This window comes from Oryzias latipes, chromosome 1, assembly GCF_053564925.1.
Source record: "Oryzias latipes strain Hd-rR chromosome 1, Olatipes_Hd-rR_3.1".
Taxonomy (NCBI): Eukaryota; Metazoa; Chordata; class Actinopteri; order Beloniformes; family Adrianichthyidae; genus Oryzias; species Oryzias latipes.
This window is the reverse complement of record NC_136237.1, coordinates 16,318,925-16,342,661: the sequence shown is the minus strand read 5'-3', so window position 1 is coordinate 16,342,661 and position 23,737 is coordinate 16,318,925. Positions and strand designations below refer to the sequence as shown.

Sequence of the window (23,737 nt, the reverse complement as noted above, 5' to 3'; positions counted from 1 at the left end):
CAGAGGCACCATTTTAAAGGAGAGAGTGAGCGAGTCCTCCATGTCAACTACAGTTTGTATCACTTGTGTAATCATAGGTAGAGCTTACCACCCCCATTTCCAAACTACAGCAAACGCTGCACAATGGGAAGTTAGGTAGAGTAAGAGAAGTGACTGTGTAGGTATGACCTGTGCCTGAAATGTCACCTTACACTGCAACTGTCAGTAGCTTATTGAAACACTTTTTGTGCTTAGTTGTATGCTCGCGCACAGACGCATGTTTCCTTGCAGAAATTCGGACTCCTATGAAAGTTTTAGACTAAAATGTGGGGTCAATAAATGAAGCTGCTGGTCAGAATTCATACTGCTTACTCTTAAGACCCCTTTGTTGACACGTGTGACCACCACATACCTCAGACAAACCTAAAAAAAAGCATTCAGTCTTGGCTTACATGCACACACGCACGAATACACTCACAAAGACTTCCTCTGTTTCCTGCTCTTCACGTTGGCCACATCGTTCCCCTGTATGAGGAGGAGATTTCAAGCAGTGTGACAGATTGATCTGCAGTTGCTCCTGCATGTGTGAGAGCAACTGTGTCTGATGAAGTCCACGAGGTTTCTCCCACAGTGGAGTTTATACAACTATAGCAACTCTGATGCAAGGTGCGATCACAAGGCCCGGCCCTGCTGTTTGTGGCTCACTTATCTGCCACAGGCAAAGATCAGAAAGGGCTGCATGATAGAAATTCAGAACTGCTGGTCTGGACCGTGTGAGGGGTGGCAGTGTTGGGGTCACGCAGAGAAAAAATAAGTCACTTAAGTACATTTTGATTGCACTTGTAAATAAAAGCTGTGGGGAACAAACAACCCAACAGTAAAACACAATTGCCCTTTCTTAAGTATAAATATAATTTTTAAGGTGCCAACTTTAGAAACAGACGGTGGGAGGTATGTAAACAGAATGTTTTATATCAGAAACGATAGTAATGTGGGAATATCGAACTATATTCGAGACATGTTCCACTGCCATTTCCCTGATTCACGATAGTCTAATAAAAAAAAGATTGTTTGTGATCTCTCTATCTGGAGAGACAAAACATGAAAGAGGTTGTCATGGAATCAGCTACAAGCCACAATATTGTATTAAGTTGTCTGAACAAAGTTTAATTCTGCTCTAGTTCTAATTTGAAAAAGAAAGAAACTTACCACAAACACACAACAAAATAATGGCTGTAAAGACTGTTTCTAGATAGGACAACTGCCGACATCACTAAGAAAAATGAAAGGAGGATCCACTAGCCCTCATTAGCTTCTCCCACAAATCAAACACCTCCCTGGTAGAATGTACATTTGAACCAATGTTTAAAGTTTTTAAGTCTATCAAGGTTGCATTCCGAAACTAGAAATTCCCACTAAATTCAGCCTTTCTGTAGGAACAATTCCTAAATGTCCCTTTTACAAGTTTCCTCAGTTCAGACATTTCTTCAGAAGGTCAGCAACTTTATTTGGTTGAATCTTCATTCTCTGTAAAATATTTGCGGCTGGTTTAAACTTAAAGTTTTTACCATAATATCAAAGCAGAGGGATATAACAGAATGCTAACTTCAACTGCGTCCAACTTTTAAAGTGTGACGGATAAATAACGCTTCATAAAACAACACCAGGACCCACACCGTTGTTGACCCGCATGGGTGCTGTGAGTTTGCATGAAAATAGAACAACCGATTGTTGTGTGTGTATTTGTATTTGTAAGCATAATGCAAGTTGCGCGTACTAATGACATAATGCTGAAGTATGGCGCCTTTACACCGCATCCTAGTCGTCAGTAAGATGCATGTACTGGCTACTGTCTGACCACAAGCACATTGCACGCACTGGGTGGCAAGTGATGCCCACAAAAACTACCTACTGATTGTCTAATTTCCTGATTGTCTAATTTCCTAATTTCTAACAGTCAGCCTCTGTGGAAGGACTGTGCAAGGAGCACACACACATATCACTTGAATGACACTAACTGGCTCCTTACACAGTGCGCAGGGTTTGGGAGGGTGAAAAAAATTCAAAATCTGTAAGATTTGTCTGTGTCTCACCTACTACACCCTTACATGTTGTTTAAGCAAGCCCCTAGAAAAAAAATCTGCAGGAACATTTTTGCTTTATGGGCTCAAAGAAGTCTGTGACCTTGGTATTGCATGTGGGCCACATGCACGCCCTGTACAGGTTTGCCCTTTTTTTTCACTTGCAAACAGCCTGTATCCACCCGCAAGGGCAGTTGTGACTAAGATCTGGTGACTCTTTACATATGTAAATGCTGTTTGGGTCATTACCATTGCGTGTTACTTTCTATATACACTACTTTACCTACTGGCTGCATTTACATTTTCATAAAAAAAGAAAGAAGGTAAACAGAACACATAGGTGTTTACAGAAATGCACAAGCTAACGCACTTCTGCAGTAACTAGTCTTTGGTGTGGAGAACTGCTCAAACAGCAACATGTTTGGAGAACACGAGTGAAATTACCAAAGCTTTGTCATATCAAGGTGTGTTTGTTGGGGTTGGGTTTTGCCTTCTGGCATAGTTTCACACCTCCATTTTAAAGCTAACTGGCCTCACAGGTTTTACCAAAAAAGCTCCCCTTTGCCCTCAAAACTTACTGTGTCTCAGCTGACAGAAGCAGTATAAACTTTCTTTTTACATACAGCTGCATGACTTGAAGATGACAGATTTTACAAGCGCTTGAGTATAGTTGAAAGCCGAAATGAAGACAGGAAACTCTTGTAATATCTGACAAATCAGAAAAGTTAACTTCCTGTTGAGTTGGTTCATTTCAACCTGATTGTTTTGGTCACGTGGTGCGCACGCTCCACAACAGCAAACAGTGTTCACTCTCTGCATCCGTCGGAGCAACTTAATGGCACGAAAATAGATATGGAAGGAGTGGATGGGGAGGCTACTGAAGATGCTGAATAGAGACTGAAGCATGTCAGAGATGTGGAAGATGTGGCAGGAATAGATAGGAATATGTTAGATGGAGTAATGGGTGGAATTAGTAGTATGGACAGCAAGATATTTAATGAATGCATTGAAGATGAAACTGTATGCACTAAGCTTTAAGCTGAATTTCAAAGAATCAAAGGCAACTCCAAATACCTGAATCTCAGACTCAAAAATCTCAGACTCAAAAGCAGAACTTCAAGGTAGTCAGAGCAAAAAAGTAAATAAAACTTCTTAACTATTGATCGAACCTGGCTTTTGGGACATGGAATGTCACCTCTCTGGGAGGGAAGGAGCCTGAGCTGGTGCGAGAGGTTGAGAGATACTGTCTAGATATAGTCGGGCTCACCTCCACACATAGCCTGGGCTCTGAAACTCAGTCCTTAGAGAGGGGTTGGACTCTCTACCACTCTGGAGTTGCCCAAGGTGAGAAGCGGCGGGCTGGCGTAGGCTTACTCGTGAGCCCCCAGCTCAGCCGCCAAGTGTTGGAGTTCACCCCGGTGGACGAGAGGGTCATGTCCCTCCGCCTCCGGGTGGGGGACAGGTCTCTAACTGTGGTTTCGGCTTACGGGCCGAACAGCAGTTCGGAGTACCAGGCCTTCTTGGTGTCTCTCGAAGGGGTACTGGAAAGTGCCCCAACGGGGGACTCCATTGTCTTCCTGGGGGACTTCAATGCCCACGTGGGCAATGACAGTGGCACCTGGAGGGGTGTGATTGGTAGGAACGCCCCCCCTGATCTGAACCCGAGTGGTGTTTTGTTATTGGACTTCTGTGCTCGTCATAGTTTGTCCATAACGAACACCATGTTCGAGCACAAGGGCGTCCATCAGTACACCTGGCATCAGGACGCCCTAGGCAGGAGGTCGATGATCGACTTTGTAGTTGTTTCAGGTGACCTTCGGCCCTGTGTCTTGGACACTCGGGTGAAGAGAGGGGCGGAGCTGTCCACCGATCACTACCTGGTGGTGAGTTGGATTCGCTGGCGGGGAAAGAGGCCGGAAAGACTTGGAAGACCCAAACGTACTGTGAGGGTCTGCTGGGAACGTCTGGCTGAGCCCTCCGTCAGGGAAGTCTTTAACTCCCACATCCGGGAGAACTTCAAACAGGTACCGGGGGAGGTTGGGGACATTGAGTCCGAGTGGACCATGTTTTCCACCTCCATTGTCTCTGCTGCTGCTCGGAGTTGTGGTCGCAAGGTCTCTGGTGCCTGTCGCGGCGGTAACCCCAGAACCCGGTGGTGGACACCGGAAGTAAGGGATGCCGTCAAGCTGAAAAAGGAGTCCTACCAGGCCTGGCTGGCCTGCGGGACTCCAGAGGCAGCTGACAGGTACCGGCAGTCTAAGCGAGCTGCGGCCCGGACTGTTGCGGAGGCGAAAACTCGGTCCTGGGAGGAGTTCGGTGAGGCCATGGAGAAGGACTATCGGTTGGCCTCGAAGAAATTCTGGCAAACCATCCGGCGACTCAGGAGGGGAAAGCAGTTCTCCACAGGCACCGTTTTCAGTGCAGGTGGGGAGCTGTTGACTTCGACTGGGGACATTGTCGGGCGGTGGAAGGAGTACTTCGAGGATCTCCTAAATCCCACTGACAAGCCTTCTTTTGAAGAAGTGGAGAGTGAGGATTTTGGGGTGGGGCTGTCCATTACCCGGGCTGAAGTCACTGAGGTAGTCAACGAGCTCCTCGGTGGCAAGGCCCCGGGGGTGGATGAAGTCCGCCCTGAGCACCTCAAGTCTCTGGATGCTGTGGGAGTGTCTTGGCTGACACGTCTCTGCAGCATCGCGTGGCGGTTGGGAACCGTACCACTGGACTGGCAGACAGGGGTGTTGGTTCCCCTCTTTAAGAAGGGGGACCGGAGGGTGTGTTCCAACCATAGGGGAATTACACTCCTCAGCCTCCCTGGGAAAGTCTATGCCAGGGTACTGGAGAGGAGAGTCCGTCCGATAGTCGAACCTCGGATTCAGGAACAACAGTGCGGTTTCCGTCCTGGTCCTGGAACAGTGGACCAGCTCTACACCCTATCTGGGGTGCTGGAGGGTTTGTGGGAGTTCGCTCATCCAGTCCATATGCGTTTTGTGGATTTGGAGAAGGCGTTCGACCGCGTCCCCCGTGGCATCCTGTGGGGGGTGCTCTGGGAGTATGGGGTCCGGGGAGCCTTACTGAGGGCTGTCCGGTCTATGTATGACCGGAGTAGGAGCTTGGTCCGCATAGCCGGCAGTAAGTCAGACCTGTTCCCGGTCCACGTTGGACTCCGGCAGGGCTGCCCTCTATCACCGGTTCTGTTCATAGTTTTTATGGACAGAATTTCTAGGCGCAGCCAGGGGCCGGAAGGGATCTGGTTTGGGGACCACAGGATTTCCTCTCTGCTTTTTGCAGATGATGTTGTCCTGTTGGCTTCATCGAACCGGGACCTCCAGCGTGCATTGGGGCGGTTTGCGGCCGAGTGTGAAGCGGCTGGGATGAGGGTCAGCACCGCTAAATCTGAGGCCATGGTCCTTGACCGGAGAAAGGTAGTTTGCCATCTCTCGGTCGATGGAGTGTCCCTGCCCCAGGTGGAGGAGTTTAAATACCTTGGGGTCTTGTTCACGAGTGAGGGAAGATCGGAGCGTGAGATTGACAGGCGGATCGGAGCAGCGTCCGTAGTTATGCGGTCGCTCTATCGGTCCGTCGTGGTGAAGAGAGAGCTGAGCCGAAAAGCAAAGCTCTCAATTTACCGGTCGATCTACGTTCCAGTACTCACCTATGGTCATGAGCTATGGGTCATGACCGAAAGAACAAGGTCCCGAATACAAGCGGCTGAAATGAGCTTCCTCCGCAGGGTGGCTGGGCGCTCCCTTAGAGATAGGGTGAGAAGCTCGGTCACCCGCGGAGAGCTCGGAGTAGAACCGCTTCTCCTCCACATCGAAAGGAGCCAGTTGAGGTGGCTCGGGCATCTAGTTCGGATGCCTCCTGGACGCCTCCCTGGGGAGGTGTTCCGGGCATGTCCCACTGGGCGGAGGCCACGGGGAAGACCCAGGACACGCTGGAGAGACTACGTCTCTCGGCTGGCCTGGGAACGTCTCGGGGTCCCCCCAGAGGAGCTGGAGGAAGTGGCTGGGGTGAGGGAAGTCTGGGCATCTCTGCTCAGTCTGCTGCCCCCGCGACCCGGTCCCGGATAAGCGGAGGAAGATGGATGGATGGATGGAACTATTGATTACGAACAAATGTGAAATAGCAGTGATTAGAGGCACCGTGAAAACCTCTTAACTAGTGTTACCTACTACACTGCAGTCCTCTCTTCAAAAAATCTGAAACAGACTAGAGCAGATTTAAGTTTGATATGGTCTATTTTCAGTAATTGAAAAGTGTATAAATAAGTGCTAGATGTCACCAGAATGCACCAAATTGCACCATATGAAAATTTTACGTGGGGGCATGCCCCCGAACCCCCTAAAGTTGCAAGCACCTGCGGTGCTTGCTGCGTCCGCCTGCGGTGCTTGCTGCGTCCGCCTGCGGCGTCCGTTGCTTGGGTCGCGCATGCGGCGGCGGGTGGCGCTGTGCGCGGTGTCGGGCAAGTAACTTTCAGGCAGGGCCAGTAACTTCCAAAAACTACTGGCCCTATGGGCCAGTGCAAATTTCTGGGTTATGTTAACCCCTGCTCACCATTCTGAAATCTTCGTTTTGAGTTGCGCTTTTATTCTGAAATTATCTTTTTGAGTTGCGCTTTTAGTTTTTAAGTTGCGCTTTTAGTTTTTTTTGGTTTTGCTTCTAAAACCTGTCGACACATAAGAAACAGTGTCATGTCAGTCAAGGAGAGGTGAAGTGGGACATCTCCAGCATCCGGAAGCTCATTGGCTACTGAATAACTCAGAATCTTACGTCAACATACCAGTTTAGAAGGTGAGTTTTTCATGTTTTTCAAATCTTTTACTATATTAAACAATCAAACGTGTACTTTATGTAACCGGAGGACGCCAGCACAGTCAGATGAGCTCCACCAGTAGCTGCTAGTGAAAAAAGATCTTAAAAAATAAGATGTTGCATGAAAACTATCACCATTCATTGTAAACAATGTTCTCCCGTGTTCGCCATGCTAGCTAGCTCAATGCTAGCGGGGTTTCCGGCTCATTTCATGACTTTTACAGATTAAACAAAGTCCATTTTGTACGACAGTGTCAGGATCGGTCATGTCAAACCTGGGAATAATTGCCCGTGAATTGTCACTAGGATTAATCAAATTTGAGATTTGACTCAAAAGATTTGAAAAACATGAAAAACTCAGCTTCTAAACTTGTATGTTGATGTAAGACTCTGAGTTATTCGGTAGCCAATGAGCTTCTGGATGCCGGAGATGTCCCGCCTCCCCTCCCCATGACTGACGTGACAATGTTTTTACGTGTCAACAGGTTTTAGAATTAAAACCGAAAAAAAATAAAAGCTCAACTATAAACGAAGATGTCAGAATGGTAAGAAAACAAATCAGCTGGTGAGAAATATGATTGTGCTTTGGGTTATATCTTTTGGTTGCAAATTGTTGGTTTTGGTTCTCAATTTATGCATTTGGGGTTTTGATGCGCGGTTTTACGGTTTTGATGCACAATACTTTACTTTAGAATTGATACAATAAACTTCTATGTGGCTCATAGGTCAATGTGGTCAAAATTTTGGCTTAAACAGCGGTTATAAGCAGAATTGTTGCTTTAAAAAAAAAAAAAAAAAGAAACTACTACTTCACATGAAAGACTGTTCTTGTAAACACAAGGCCCAAACAATCAAAAAGTTTGGTGTATTTGGTCTTATCAAACATTAGGTCTATTAGATTTTAACCAAAATAGATCAAAGCTAGTGGCATAGATCTCAGCCTCATGTTAGAAATTTTTATTTAACCTTTATTTAACGAGTTGAAACCCATTGATATCAGAATCCCTTTTTTAAGGGTGACCTGGCCAAGAGGTCAGCAGTATACGTCACAAAGTAACAGTATAGAACAAATATAAAACAAAATGATAACTTTAGAATTTTACAATATAAAAAAAAAAGTTAAAAGTGAAACTAGTTTGAAAATAGAAAGCTCAATATTATAACATTCAAAATGAGGAAACCCAGAAAGACGAGTTTGTCATTGATTCATGCTAGTTAGACAAAAGATCAAGGCTCTCCCAAACACACCAGCCCACCAGCAGACCTTCTGCACACTCTCGGAGCCCTTTACCTAAATTCTGGCTCTTTCGATTGTTTTTCCATTTTCGTTTTTTTGAGGGGGAAGGGAAAATAAACTCAGTTTAATGGATCATTTTAGCATTAGATCAACCAACTCCATAAAATTCCAGAGGAAAAAAAATCCATTTTAACATAAAATCTGACCTTCAACTGATCAAGGAAAGAGGGAGTAGGCATGAACAGTGAAATGGCAAAATAGTGTGTCTAAGCAAAAAATACAAATTGTTGCTTTAGACTTGTTTTCATTCTTTGCTAAGTTGATGATGACGACTATTCACAGCTAATTTCTGTGTTTCCTCCATGTCCGCCTGTCTTTGCTTGTGTACCGGATTCCTTGATTTGACCCAGATTGTTTCCTCTATTCAGCAGACAGAGCCAGTATAGACAGAGACACCATCAATTCCTGAATTAGGCTGACAAGAGTGACCCAGTCTTCAGGGTTTAAAAAAATTGCATGATTTAGACACAAACACTTAGCTGTCTGCTGAAATTGATAAATAACATCGTTTGTACACACAAACACAGTCTGTCTTTTCTTATAAAACGCTGCATTCTACTCCTGAAACAACGAACAGTCAGGGGGCTTTTTCGTAGTTTCATGCAGTCATCCATTAAGGGCAGCTGTCGCTTAGGAAATAAAGCTGTTGTCCACAAACAAATATGTCAGCAGTTTGAGACCTGGCCTCCAAATTCAGCATGATAAAGTTTCTGTAGCCGGTAGGACTTCTCAGTGAAAAGCAATCTGTTTAGTTAACAAGACTAAAAAAGCTCAGACCATTTATCAACAACTCCTTAAAAGAAAATCACATTTTTCAAATGTGCAGAAATCCCAATGAACACCAAATATAATATACCTGAAGCTAAATTATCGGGAGTAGAAACTGTTGAGTGAAAAGAGTTTTTCAACCCTGCTATCCAATAGCAAACCCTGAAAACAATTGCTCCTTTGACAGCAAAGAAAAAAGCTTTGAGTCCATTAATCATTCTCTGAAAGTTTGTTGTATTGTCACATCAAAATGTTATTCAGCATGAAATATATACCGCATTAAAATTATAGACCGTTAGGAAATGTCAGTATGAAATCAGTGATGAAAAATGTGTCTTGTCCTACCACCCAGGTTCACGGGATGAAGACCTTCATCCAGCTTTGCTGAAACATTCACACCAATATGAACTGAAGTTGTCTTGTGTCTTTTGTAGGGGTGTAATGATTTATTTTAACGATGATTCAATTTATATCATAATTTGTGGTTGCTGATACAATTCATAGAGGATATTGGTTCATTTTGAATGATCCGATCCGATTCACTGACCTAAAATTGATCCAGGACATCTTTAGCCAAAAATTCAACTAGTGTGACTCAGAGATAAATACCTGGGTACTGAACAGAGCAGGTGGAGTTTTTCAGATTCCTATTTTTTTTTTTTGCAAGATAATCCTGTGTATATTTAAATGTGTACAAACAAACAAGCAAAAGAGAATTAATGACAAAACTATTCAAATTTTAGTTTAATTTAATTTAATTTTTCCACATAAAAATAATCCAAAAGGAACATTATTCAAACATTGTAACAAACTGTATGGTCACTTGTCTTTGCAAAATTCAAAGTGTTTCCTCACATTGGACTGAAATGATGGTTTGATCTCTTTTGCTGCCATCACACGTGTGTTTTTAAGTTATAGTAAAATAAACCTAACATGCCTCAATCCAAATGGTATTTTCCAATTATCAATTTACCTTATTTTGAAAGAGTTTTTTAATGGCATAGGTCTATTCGATTTGATTTGATTATCACCTTGCCTCTGACAGATCGATCTGGCTGGATAGTAGGAATAGAAATCGATTCATCAATTCCCAGTAATCAATTACCCCATACTCTCCTATTCTTTAGAGATCATGTGGATTTCCAGGTAGACTGTTGCATCCTGGTCACTAAAATAAGTTGTTGCTTCTATCATAGCACCTCGTTTTTCAGAGCAGTACTTAAGTCACACTTGTGTGACCGGATTATCTGAGTGAACAACAGCCTCTTGGGGAGAAAAAGCGCTAACAGGTCATCATATTCATTTACGGATTAATGCAACATTCAAAAGTCTCTCCATCCCAATGAAGCATTGACAAAAAGACCTAATGGCACATTGGCATTTATTGCAAGACACACAGAGGAGTAACGTGAACAAAGATGGAGACTAAATGGACAGGGACTTGGAGGTTGACAAGACTCTGTGCATTCCAAAAGGTGAGCAGACCTTGATCTAGACCTTGTGATTACAAGCACCATGACAACTCATGGACAAATGCTTCAATAATACTTGCCTTCTGAAGCTAATGAACCGCTGAGTGAACTTTTTTTTTTTCATTTACTATATTTTAAAATCAAATCAGTAGAAACACAACCAACTAGTGCCAAGAAGACTACAGGAAAAGGGGAAATAAGAAAAAAGCAACTCAAAGCAGCCCAGCCTCTTTGCTTTTTGCAAAGAGGCAGAACTTCTGTGGTAAAAGAGTGTGTAAAACAGCTGGGGTTAGTCAGAGATCTGCTAAAGTTAAGAGAAAAGGAAAGACAGTGAGGGGACCATCAACATTGGATCATAAAAATACAGAATGATTACGAGTTTGCATGCTCTTTTAATGTATTGTAAAAGGTGAATGAGAATTATTTTATTAAAATAAATCACTTTTTCGACATGTTTAATATGTCATTACCACTACTCTTACCAAATGTTTATTAATTTTTTTTTTACATATTTAGATGCTTTTGTGAGTTGTTTGTGTCACCGGCTTGGCATTTTCTCTTTTGCGATTAACAGCTAATTTGCTTTGTAAATGATGACAGAAGACTACCGTACACTAAATTAACATATGGGTTTTTTGGATTTTTTTTTTTTCATTTACAAATCAGATGTGGCAAGGCACTTCCTTTCACCTTTCACATTTTATCCTTAAAATGTTTCACTAGTAACAGTAATTTGACTAGTTTTGACCCCCTTATGCTATTTTGTTTTTTAACCGGTGTAAGATGAGAAAGTTTCCCACTGTTTTAATACCTCACAAAACTAATTATGCATTGTCTGTACTACATGCCAACACAAAAGACTATAAAAGTGGATTTAGGGCTGCCTGTCAACATTAAAGCCAAAATGTGGCAAATAATCTGCTAAATTGTGCAAGCAGGAAGGTGACATATGCAAAATACTTCACATTTGGCTATTGTGCGCCAGTATTTTGCATTCAATCAACATGATTAGACATTTCCCACAAGATAAAATGTGAACAAGTGTATGATGAGTGTTTTACTTATAGCAATAAATACAGAATGAAGGTTGTTTGCCCTCATCTTCTTACAGAGGATTTTGGTTCATTTTCCTCCTTCTGCTTTGTTTTTTCTTCTTGCTGCTTGTTTAAATATTGCTTTGCTTTCCCCTCTGTATAATGTATTATTACGTTTTCAGCTTCAGTACACCTAAGAATGTGTTCTTTTGTATCTCAGGCTTGTGATCATTTAAACAAATATTTGAGTTGCTGTTCTCGTGTATTTAAAACAATCCACTTTGATCACATAAGTGCTTATAAAGGAAAAAAGGGAAATTCTCATTTTTAACAGAATAAAAAATTTCAATTCTTAAGGACCACTGGTACAGGTAAAAAATAGTTGAAGAATTTGGCAAAGAAATGTGGTTTAACTACAACCATTACCTTTACCTCAATCATTACAGTACTGCTCTATGCTTTAACCTAAAATTTAAAAAATGACGTTTTTTCCTACTTTTACAAACATGCATGAGATCCAATCATTTTAGGATATAAACACTGAGCAACAGGAAGGTTTTGTTGTGTTTTCCTCTCTTGCATGATGCTACCAGTTTAGACTAAATATTGTCACTTTGACAAAATGTACAGCACATGAAATGATCAAAAGGAGAACGCAGTCCAAACAGAGCTGGCAGCCAGTTTGATTCACAGATGAGGAGGAAATGATCCTTCCTCGCACACATTTTTGCTCTTATCGACTATCGACAATCATGATGTCTGCGTGGCAGACACCTGGTCCTTTAGACAGAGTTTGGTTAGCTTCATATGTGGTCAAACAACACAGGCAAAATGGCAGGCATGATGACATTTATGATTGATGATGGAGCCAAAAATGAAAAACCCTGGAGACAACAATGGTTCATGCTCGCAGGAATTATTGGTGACTTTCATCCCAAATCGTTTGTCTTTGATATCTGACAAACAAAAAAAACACTCAATTTTTCTAAGCAGTCAAAAACGGAGCAAAATAAATAAATAACTGCAAACCAGGGGACTAGAGTTAAGGGGTACAGGTAATCTGAATGAGCGCTGCCAGAACAGCACATTTGGTTCTCAAGGTTCTCTTTAACTTTGAAGTAGAGCAGATGCATCAGATTTCTCGAATGTGCTGCCAAAAAAAAGGCATTTGAACCACCCATTCATTCAAAGTAATCCAAAATACTCATTTGTGACATTTAATAAATAGTGTTTGTTCAGTGTTTGAGTTTCTTTCTTTAACCTTCCTTCTGCAGTGTTCAAAGTGAAGTCTCCAGTGCTTTTATCAAAGAAGCAGTGGATTTCCGGTCAAACAAACTTCTGACTTTTTCAAATTCAAAGAGAAACATTTGTCCGCACAGCTTGACGAATCTAGCTGAAGGAGAAGATGTTTTGGCTTCAGCGCAAACACACAGCCCAAGTCATGAAACTACACAAAGTGTCTTTTATCGAGCTCCTGGATTCCTGACATGTCTTCAAGAGCGTCTGGAATTCATTGTGTTTGTGTCAAAGTGCTGACAGTTTTCCGAGGAGAAAGCTAATGTGAACAAACAGAATTATTGAATAAAACTGTTTTTAATTCAAGTGAATTATTCTGCATATTTTTATGTGTTGGACTGGTTGCATGTGTGTGTGAGAGCTTTGCCTGTAGGCTTGTCTCCAAGACAGATCTGCTGGAAAACAATGAAGCCCATTCAAGGAAGAACCTCCTTCCTCTAATATAGCGTATCATCATGATATGGTGAGGCAGTTTGTGGATTACCCATCATGCTCACACTGAAAAACCGTTGCATTGGTATGAAACCATCGGGCAAAAAAGTGTCAGTATATCATAAAGCCATCTTTTTCCTTGCTTCAAATATTTTCGTAATTTAAATACAGCTTAATTGATAAAAGAAACATATTAGTTTGCTTAAAGATTCAAATCATAAACATATATACACTGGAGGGATAATCTCTAATGTCACCCACAGGATCTTAATCATCAAAAATAAAGCCTGAAGTGGTTGATCCAACTCAAAAACCCATCGCCAGAAATATTGAATTTTTTCAACTTTAAACAGAAAAGAAAAACATTAGAATAAAACTGATAGAGGGATGCAAAGATAAGTAAAATTAAAACTAACCATATTCACTACTGTAATTATTTACAACCAATTTTCCATTCAAAGAGTGTATAGGATATTTTCAATGGAATAGCTTTTTTACATAACACAATTTGTTCCAATTAACTGTTACTGTGATTTCCAAATAACTTAACTTTAGTTTATTTTTAGTTTAAGTAATTTTTCTTTGAGAAGAACCAAAAATAAAAAAAAACACAAACATAGTTTTTTATTAGTTTCGAACCCTAACCCTATTGTGTGAAAAGGAACATGCAAAAGGAAAGGGTTTATCTCTCAGGAGCTTGGAGTCTTAAAGATAAACACAACTTTTTACTAGAGTTAAGGCCAGTTCCTGTTCCATGTTGAGGCCCAGGCCCAACTCTCCAGCTCCTCACAACTTTCCAGGATCCACAATGCAGATCCTGTACTTGTGTGAGCAGTGTCACCTTACACAGCCTTTACTGGACAATGCACACCCACCAGGGTGAAACGTTAAACAGAAACACAATATGATCTGCATTTCACTATGACGCACTAACAGCAGGAAACTGCACTGCTGTTAAAACGGGGACTGTTGTCATGCTGGAAACACACATGGATAGACAATATTGACCTCTCCTTTGGACACACATATTTGACAGAGAAGAGAATTCAGCCAACAGAAATATCAGTTTTATTATTTTTTTTTATTTTATTTTTTTTTACCTCAGCTGTCATAGTTAAAAAAAACGTGTTGCAGTTTTCCGCGTAAAATGCCCTTTCCTTGTTCAAAAAAGCATTTTTGTTAATCGTGATTCTGAGCGTCTGCTCTAACCAGCTGGTTTTAGTGGAAAAATGTAAACTTGACTTCATTATGCTCTTTATGGAGCATGTCTCTTTTAAAACAAGCACTACAGCTTTATAATGTTCATTGTGAGGTGTTTATGTGCCCACTGATATAAAGCATGCTGAGGTTATATGCTTTTCTGTGCCGGTGGGAGCTGCAGATTACTGAAGGGTGGGTAGTAGTTTGCAGACAGAATGCATTTTTCGTTAAGATTCAACCAGAAGAAAAGAAAAAAAAATAAGTAAAAACTTCACACCTTTTTGGACTCCTTTTTGGAACAAAAAGAGGGTTTTTCTTGTTCGCACTGAATAAAGTAGAGCTTTCCCTTTTTTAATATTTTTCTGAGCCTCCTGACTCAGTGTTCGTGTGTTTGAGAGTTTAGCACTTCCCCAGATGGGATTCCGTGCTGCAGGATAATCCTGATGAAAATATTTTTGGTCTTCCTATTTCTCCAAACCTCATCTCCATTAGTCTATCCATTTACACAGTCATCTTCCACTTTGTAAACATGACAACCTCAAAACTAGTGACCAAATTCTCTAAAATGTACCAACATCACTAAAACAAGTAATGTGATATGTGTACTGAATGATTCCAGCCCCCAGATAGTCAGTCTGAATTGTTTCTCTTTTTTTAACTGTCTTTATAACCTTTTTTTTAGCACACTCTCAACTTGGCTCATGTAAATGGACCCTTCAAAGGCATTTACACGATTTGGTTGGTAAATTCATTCTTGGTTTCACTCAGACACACTGCCTTTGACAGATCTTCATTGGGAAATGTCGAATAAAGTGTTTTATCCACAGCATGAATACAAAATCAAAAAACTTCCAACCAACACCCTGCAGTTATGGAGGGGAAAGACAAACTCTTAGGAATAAAGAACAGAAACTGAGATGTGAATATATGTCTTTGCATAACTGTTAGACAGGAAAGAAACATTGGCATCACATGGGAAAACAAAAGCTGAGTTGTATGTTCAGGTGTGGGTGGTGACTGTTACAATCAACCAAGTGTAAACATCTTGGTTAATTATCTACTGGCTTATCAACTATTTCAGTTTGACAAAGATCTTGAATTACTCACTACAACCACTAAAAACAAAGTTGGTTCAGGGTCCCAAGACACGTCATTTCGGATTTGAGGGTTTTTGGACAATTATGACATCTATCTGAAAATCAGCGTGATGCTGCAAGGTAGAGACGATAAGATATAAAAACACACAGAGACTCTGTGGGCAAATGGGCGACACCCAAAAGGAGCTAAGGCTGTGCATCAGGGATCAGTTCATCTGACTTACAGGTAGGAAAATGAGCTGCGAAAATAACAAACAAAAAAAAAAATCTTTGGTTTCTTTGGTTTGCCAAAAGTAATATATTATCATATATATGGTTATATTTTACTCTGAAAGGCTTGAGAAAGCATGACATAGACCTTTTGAAGTAATATAACCAAAGCACTGCTCACAACTGAAGATTTAAGTACATTTGGCAAGCTTGAGCACATATTGTTCAGTAGATACGGCACAGAAGAGATCAACTGACAATTATCTACAGCTAATCAGAACACAGGACACAATGCACTGTAACAAAAACAGCATAAAAAAATAAGGTAAACTGTGAAAAGTGAACCGTAAAATAGCAAGGGACCACTGTATTTGAATATTTTTAAGGACTTCAAGGTAAACACAAACCATCTTGGCCTTCCTTAAAGACAATTGCCATTTGTGTTACACTATCTAACTGGCAACGGGCACCCCTATAAACTGTGCAGTCGTGGTACATTCCACCGTTGCAACCTCAATAAACATCTACTAGGTTGAGCACAAGTCAAGATAATTTCTCCATTCTCTGAGATGATGTATTCTCAAGAGTGAAGCGGTTCTATTTTCGCCAAACTGTCTGACAACATCTCAACATAAAACTGTCCGTGGATTTAAAAGTAGAACATGAACATGGAGACGCACTCCTGCAGCTGCGCTCAGAGTGTATCACAGGGGGAGACCCCACCACGCACTCCACCCTCCCACCACTGAACTTTGTGTACAGTGTTGCTCGTGTGAATATGTGCTTTTGTGTTAAAACAGTGTAGTTTATTTCTTGTATCTACACATTGTATCACAGTGTTGAGATATGACTTTTTTGTCACCAATGCCAACTCTGAACTGTATGTGTGTATTTGTTGTATGTCTGATCTTGTTTGGGTTGTACTGGAACACATCTCCTATGTCAGTGTAAAAGCTGTACATATGACAATAAAAGGATTCTGATTCTGATGATGCAGAAGTAGTCAGAAGAAGGAATCAAAAACCCTAAAGAACTGGCTAAACGGAACAACAACAACTGGGTTTCAAAGCTTATAAGGAAGTGCAAAGCTTGTAAATGAGAGTGTGCTTGTCTTTGACAAACAACTGCCATGTGTTGAGTGTTTTGTTGCCATACTCAATTGCATGTGCCAGAGAAGAAATCCATATTTAATCATCGCAGCCTATGCTCCACGTTTGTGTGTGTCTAAGAGACTATAGAGAAGCAATCAAGTAGGTCAATCGCTGCAAAGAGTACACTTGTGTTTTATGCAGACTGAAATAGGCCAGAAAAGCTAGAACATGTGACAAATGTGTGCTTGTGGAAGTGAAGATTATAGTTTTTCAAGAAATATAAAGCCCACAGCTTCACATGATGGTGGCCATCTACCTGTGAGGTTTGTTTAACATCCTTGTGGAAGTCTTCATGGTGTTACTTTGGTGTGCAGATGGCAACCAGGAAAGGTCATGCTAATAAAGCAGAATACCAGGATGCTCCAAAAAGAAACAGTAAAAGTCAAAGCAAACATAGAGTTACGACCGAACACTAAACGACCGGTTGATGGGGTTTAAATTGTGATGGCAGTAAATTAATAACTTTGTATAAAATGCAGAAAAAAGCAAGTATAAGAAACTAGCTTAATGACTATTTGTTCATAACATTCCATCCATTTGTCAGTCCATCCATCCCTCCATACATGAATACATGGACAGACAGCTAGATGTTACTTTTTGAATAATTTAAAACACTTTTTATACAGGGGTTGCCGATAAAAAAAAAACTAATTTCCTGCATCTCTGCAATAGAAAACTGTTTCTAGTTAGTTTTAAAGGTAGATTACTTTTGTTGATGTTCCTAGGTAGGGGAAAGCTCACTTTCCTAATTAAGAATAATTGATTTTACAGTTACAGAGTAAATACAGATATAGATTCGATTTAACTCAAATTGGAAATCCATTTGCACCATTACCTCATACGGCTAGAAATTACCACTAAAAAAACAAATAAATACAATTAAAATTTGAATGCAGAAATACACTTTTTAATCTAAATGAAATGTTGGGACAATTTTGGTTAAATATACATGCTTTCAATTTCAAGGCCAAGACTTACACTTGAAGTCTAGATTGGATACCATAAAGTCTATATTTTGTATCCTAGCTGTGCTTCAACACATCTCCAATGTGGTTTGGCATGCTGACTTTAACAAAACTTTGCTTTAAAAAAAAGAAAAAAGAAGCAAGTGTCACAACAAAGCAAGCCTGCGAGTACTGGTCAGTTTTCCAAACAAATAGTAAAAGTAATTCACACCAACAAAAAGCAGCGGCCTCTGTATTTTACTGCTGATGGAGTTTGATGGTTATTGGATTTTAGATTTTATTTTGTCCGGCTACAAGGTCAGTTTTCTAATATGTTTATTGTTAATATATAATTTTGTTTGCACAAAGTAGAGGTAGCAATTTTTTTTATCTTTGTTTTACAGCATTTGTGGGTATTTGGGGTGCAAAATTCTGGGGGGAAAAAAAAATCAAAAAACAAAACAACATATCCTCTTATTATCAATGCATTGCTGTTTTCTGTCCCTACATTAACTGGCATGCTCTGTCATACAACTTGGAATAGAATTTGACAAAAGTCATCACTACCGTAGGCCTTATAACAACTGCCCTTATGGCTGGATACGAGTTGGCTGTGGGGTGAAAAAAATGGGAAAACCTGTACAGGGCATGCAGGTGGTCCGCAGGAAAGTTATAGACAGCTCAGTGAGCCCCTGGAACAAAAATGTCCATGCACAATTTTTTTGACAGGAATGCTGAGGGTAGCAAGCACCTAACATGAAAGGGTAAAGTAGGGTGGATGCAGGGGAGTCAAACAGGTTTTTCATTTTTCAAGCCCCCCCCCAAATCCTGAGCACTGCATTGAAAAGCGTGCGCTCCTTGCACGCAGCCTGGGTGTTAGAAATGAGGAAATTAGACAATAAGACCATAGTTTGTGTGGGAATCATACAGGTATCCTACAGAGACTTGTGTATCACCAGCACACCCCATGCGTGCAGGATTTGCGCACAGTCAACAAGAAGCCGGCACCCCACATTTTACTAACGACTATGGTGTGGGGTAAAGGCAACATACAACAGCATCATCTGAATGTCATCAGTGTGCACAACCTAAATAATCCTTACAAATACATTCTCTTACCACAAGAACTACAATTGTATGTTCTATTTTCATGACCTCCCTTAAGGTGGCCACATGAGGATCAAGAGAACTGCAAGAGACAGCTGAGCTCAACTTAGGATGTATCCACTCCCATCTACAATGGGAGCTCGGAAAATGCATAACAACCTCAGTTTTATAACTTTAAAAACTCATGCTAAAACAAAAAGTCATTACTTACATTTACATGTAAACCTCTGTGCTTTAGAGCACATCCATGTGAAGAAATGTGTTTCTCCACAGCGCAACGCGGCAGAGGAATAGAGAGCCCTCCACACCGAGAGTTTTCTAACTCGTCATAACTGTGCTCACAAAGAATCGTAAGTTTCCCCTTACAGTGAAACTAATTTCTTAGAAGTGGTTACAGCTCAGGGAACGCAGATGATATGAAAATGAAATCCCTTAAGGTTGCTGTACAAGCCTCAAGGGAACTGTAAGATACACCTGTGCTCCCCTTAAAATCCAGTTGCTCCTGTCTGTTTTTTTTTTTTTTTATCTACATAACTAAATAGGCAACAGCAGTAAGAGACAGAAAAAATATGACCCATAAGATTTCAAACTACTCAACCTGAAAGCGAGAAGAATAAACTTCACCACACACTCAGTCTCCGTTTTTTTTTAACTTCCCTCACACTGTGCATAGTTTGTAGGTAACACACAAAAGAGGACCATCTCTGCATGGGTGGCGACTCAGGGTGATCACAAGTTCATGTATGTGTGGCTGCTTTCATGGTTGACATGTAAAAAAGAAAAACCAGCGGAGACAGGTCGAAACACAAAAAGAACAGGTTTACATTTGATATCTTTGCCTTTTGCAGAAACTGTCAAGCAGGTGTCACCCACTGTGCGTTTCCGAAAGTGAACAGTGTCCACAAATACTGCCTCAGAGCCCGACCACAGCTCAATTTTTCCAGCACCAGTAGCAGCAGGCCGAACTCAGCTGAGGCAAACCTGTTGGTGAGAGGTTGCACTGAGCTGTCTGGACATCCCGGAGCCTGACATGACCCCTCCGGAGGAGCAGAGATTACACGCATGACGATGATAGTGAACATGAGGAGCAGTTCTACTGTAAGATCCAATGTCAAAACAACAGTCACTGAGACAAAACCATTGTCTCAGTGACATTCTTAACAGATAATTCTCAACCTGGTAATTTTAGGGACTTCCCCTAAGCTCATGCACGGTTTCCTTTTTCTTTACTTTTCCTCTCCACCAAATTGTGTCCAGTAATCACTTTGTACACACCAGTGATCTTACCTTTGTGTGCAAGTACAGAAAACATCCCTTTGTCCCACCTGACTTACTGAAAGTTAAAGAAAATCTATTAATATCTTCCCCGCCCCTGGGCAGGAAGTAAGAGGAACTGCTGAGGCCTCAACACCATTTCACATACTTTGCTCAACCATCCCTTAACTGTTGCTTAAACTCTGCCATTCAGTCTGTTTGACAAAGTAATCTAGACTTAGTCAGTAATAACCAGCCATCTTTTAGATTCCTTCAAGTCAGTCTGAAACGGCTGAGGTCTGAGAACACAACCACAGGCTTAAGCCACAACATTACCATCTGAAGAGCGCTACCATTGCTTTAAGCTAGATACATGTATGCAGCATGTTACTAACGCAAAGCGTTGCATATCACAGCAAAGTCGCTTTTCTATGCAACAGAATCAACTGATATATGCTAATCACTTAGGCACTTCACTACTGTAAAGTGCTGCATATCATTGCAACGCTGCTTATATCTGCTTCTGAATCCGGTAAAATTATTTTAATTGCATAAATGGTTGAAAAGTTACAGTAGTGGAAAGAATGTTAAGGGGTTACCTACAAAAAGGTCTTGTCAACACAAAAGACATGTTTTTCCTTTGATCTAATTTATGGTCTGAATTTTTATCCGATAAATTGTTTCAAATACAATTTTCCATCGCTATATTTTAGTTCTCCTTTTGTTGTCTTGCTGTTTTTTGGGATTTTTTTCAGTGCAATTCCGTACACTTTTTTTAACACTGGGTCCTGATTGGCCTGATTGACCTTGTCAATAAATCTCCTCTGTGTCGTGTCTCTTGTGCAGAATGTGCTCAGTTTGCCCCATTTAGAAAAATCTTTGATCACATCAGATCTTTGTTTTCATTCTATAATTCTAGATTTATGTTTCTATGAAAGTTTGAACTTTGAGAGTTTGAACAAGAAAAGTGTGAAAATGTTCATTTCTGTCTGAGAAAAGTGTAAGTAGTGAGGGGTTTAACAGCCTTAAAACATCTTTAATGCCACTTTGCAGATTTCACCTGTCACGGATAATTCTTAGAATGTAATCCCAGCAATAAACAAGGAAACACTGTACTCTAACGGTAAATTAGAAAGCCTCTGATGATGAATTGTTAAGATTGTAAAGATATCAAAATCTTTGCAATAAAAGGTTTAAATTTGCTCATTTCACAAAAACAAGTCTTGACTTTTTTTCCGTTTACAAGCAGGTGTATATAAAATGAATAAATGTAAAAAAATAAAAATAATAAATAAGGTTGCATCACCTACCTAAAGTACCTCTTTATTGGGTAAACATGAAAAAGAAAGCTGATTCCGCGATGGGTTTCCATTTGGTTTGCTTACATCCGCACTGCTCCATTACCAACAAGCAAAGGTGTCCCAAGAAAAGGGCTGATTTTTCTTTGGAAATTTAGTTTCCGTCTTTTACTGCTGTTCCCACACTATCAGATGTCCGCCCCCATCTGCCTATGACAACAAGCCTTGTGTGTGTCTGTGTTCATTTCCAACACACTTTCTAAGAAAATCTTGAAAACAGGCTGTCTTTTGATCAAAGGTAAGCAGAGTCTGACTTTCCCACTCTAAATGAACTAGATGAGTTTTCAAAAAGCCAAAAAACTACAACAAAAAAATCGGACAGCAAAAAGCTTGACCTGCAGCTGATTTAACTATCTTGTTTTAGGATCCTCTTCTTTTCTTGCTTTGTTTTAACAGGAAAAGGGTATATGTGGGGATGCTGATCTCTGCGCACCCAGACTACCTCTGGCACTATCAACTGACGGCCCTCCCTGTGTGCCAGCAAAGCCATTTCTTTCAGCCTTGCAACTTGAGTCACAGGCACAGAAAAGAGGCAGCAAAATAACGAACGGGAGACGTGAAAAGAGAAAAGGAGCAAAGGAGGAGAGCATGGGCAAGTGGGAAAAGCTGCACATTACCAACACAAATACAGATGGAGTCTCTCAGAAGTGCCAGCTTAGAGCCGGATTTCAGCAAGTGGAGCCCGTTCCCTCTGCTGGACCTGACTGAGAATAGGCCGACAGTTGAATGACTAATGCATGAAACAGCCACCCTTCTTAAGCAGCTCTCTTAGTGGATTTGTGCAAATCAGCGATTGCTAAACAGACAAGAGAACTGTTGTCATAAATGGACCACACTGACACAAAGCATTTCTGGTCTTTGTAAAATCTCTTAGAATAGAATGAGTCACACACATTTATACAGCATGCAAACAAAACAGACAAACTCTTTCTGTACTCTTTTATTCCCCTATAAAAGGCTAACATTGAAGTCCCACTCTGATCATATTTTATATTTTTTTAAATAACCAGTGTTGTTTTTTAAGACAGCAGGACAGCATTAGAAATTTGCCGAGTTGTGGGCGGGACTGTTGTTACTTCCAGCTGTGTGATACGCATATCGCATAAGATAGCGTAAACTTCAATAAATGGTTACCTTAAATATTTACATACATGATCTCAATCTCAAGGTAGCTTGAAGTATTTAACAGTCAAAAAAGCCCTCCGACCAGTCAGATGGACCCTTTCATGTTGTTGACCAATCAAATAGATTTTTGTTAGATGCTTGCCTTCTGTGTAGACGAGGATCATTTGGAGTTTAATTTAAGTTATGTTGACTTTTATTTAAATCCCCACTCCAATGAAAATTATGTTTTTTGTTTTTTTTTAAATGCTATTGCAGCATTTTTCCTCATGATGGAGGACATTTCTAAAATGATTTAAGATTTAAACTGTGTTTCTGAGTATTTCTTTATTCAAATCGTGATGGATCAGGAGCAGATGAAAACTGGGCCAAAGTTTCACTGCTCCGCTCCCTTCTGATGCATCCACGTCTTAACAACCATAACGTCTTAATCTTCCTCATTTGATTTGGCTCAAAACTGTACAGCTGGATAGCTTTGATTATGCTCGCCGTTTTGGTTGCTATGCTAATGTTAGCTTGGGGTTGTAAGCTATTGTGAGAGAGTGTAAACAAAAGGAATGATGGGATATTAATGTCGGGTTACTTCTGCACCAACAGCCCCGCCCACAAGTCAGAGGCTAATTTCTGATTAACTTCTGCCGCTCTGCAGAAACTTTATCCTGGAAAATAACAGGTTTTTTGATTTAGGCTAAGACGACAATCCTATTTAAAGACCACCTAGAACTCTTTTACGATAAATCAAAACATAGTTGGAGTGGGACGTTAACAATAGTGCTATCCTACACTTTATCATTGGGAGTGGGGTCATCTAGACCCACTAGACAGTGCGCTGAACCTTTTTTTTTAATGATTTGTGATCTTCACTGGTGTCCATGGATTACATGAAATCCTCTTCACCTTTATCCACCTTTGTCATGGTAGGGAGAACACGTCAATGTAAGGGTGGGGTCATAGGATAGCACAAGGGTTAAATAAAACAGTATTCCCCGTATTGGCGGGTATTAGGGACAAATGACACCTACAAATACGCAGAATCCACAAATACAGACAACCAACCAACACCCATCCCCCCTGGCGGAAGAATGTCCATCCTTGATTCTTACTCATTAAAAAACCTTCTGAA

The 23,737-nt window shown here is 40.8% G+C and overlaps 1 protein-coding gene across 5 annotated transcripts in view; it reads right to left on the bottom strand.

Annotated features, from left to right (window-relative positions):
* mgat3b (beta-1,4-mannosyl-glycoprotein 4-beta-N-acetylglucosaminyltransferase b) overlaps positions 1 to 23,737 on the bottom strand; it is a 79,127-nt gene that overhangs the window by 27,102 nt on the left and 28,288 nt on the right. The window contains exon 1 of one of the 5 annotated variants that reach the window (XM_078944065.1): positions 21,445 to 21,665. The exons of the other annotated variants lie outside the window; for them this stretch is intronic. Coding sequence (XP_078800191.1) covers positions 21,445 to 21,506 — 62 coding nt within the window. The 5' untranslated portion in view covers positions 21,507 to 21,665. Of the gene's footprint in view, positions 1 to 21,444; positions 21,666 to 23,737 lie in introns of those variants that run through there. 5 annotated transcript variants of the gene reach the window in all.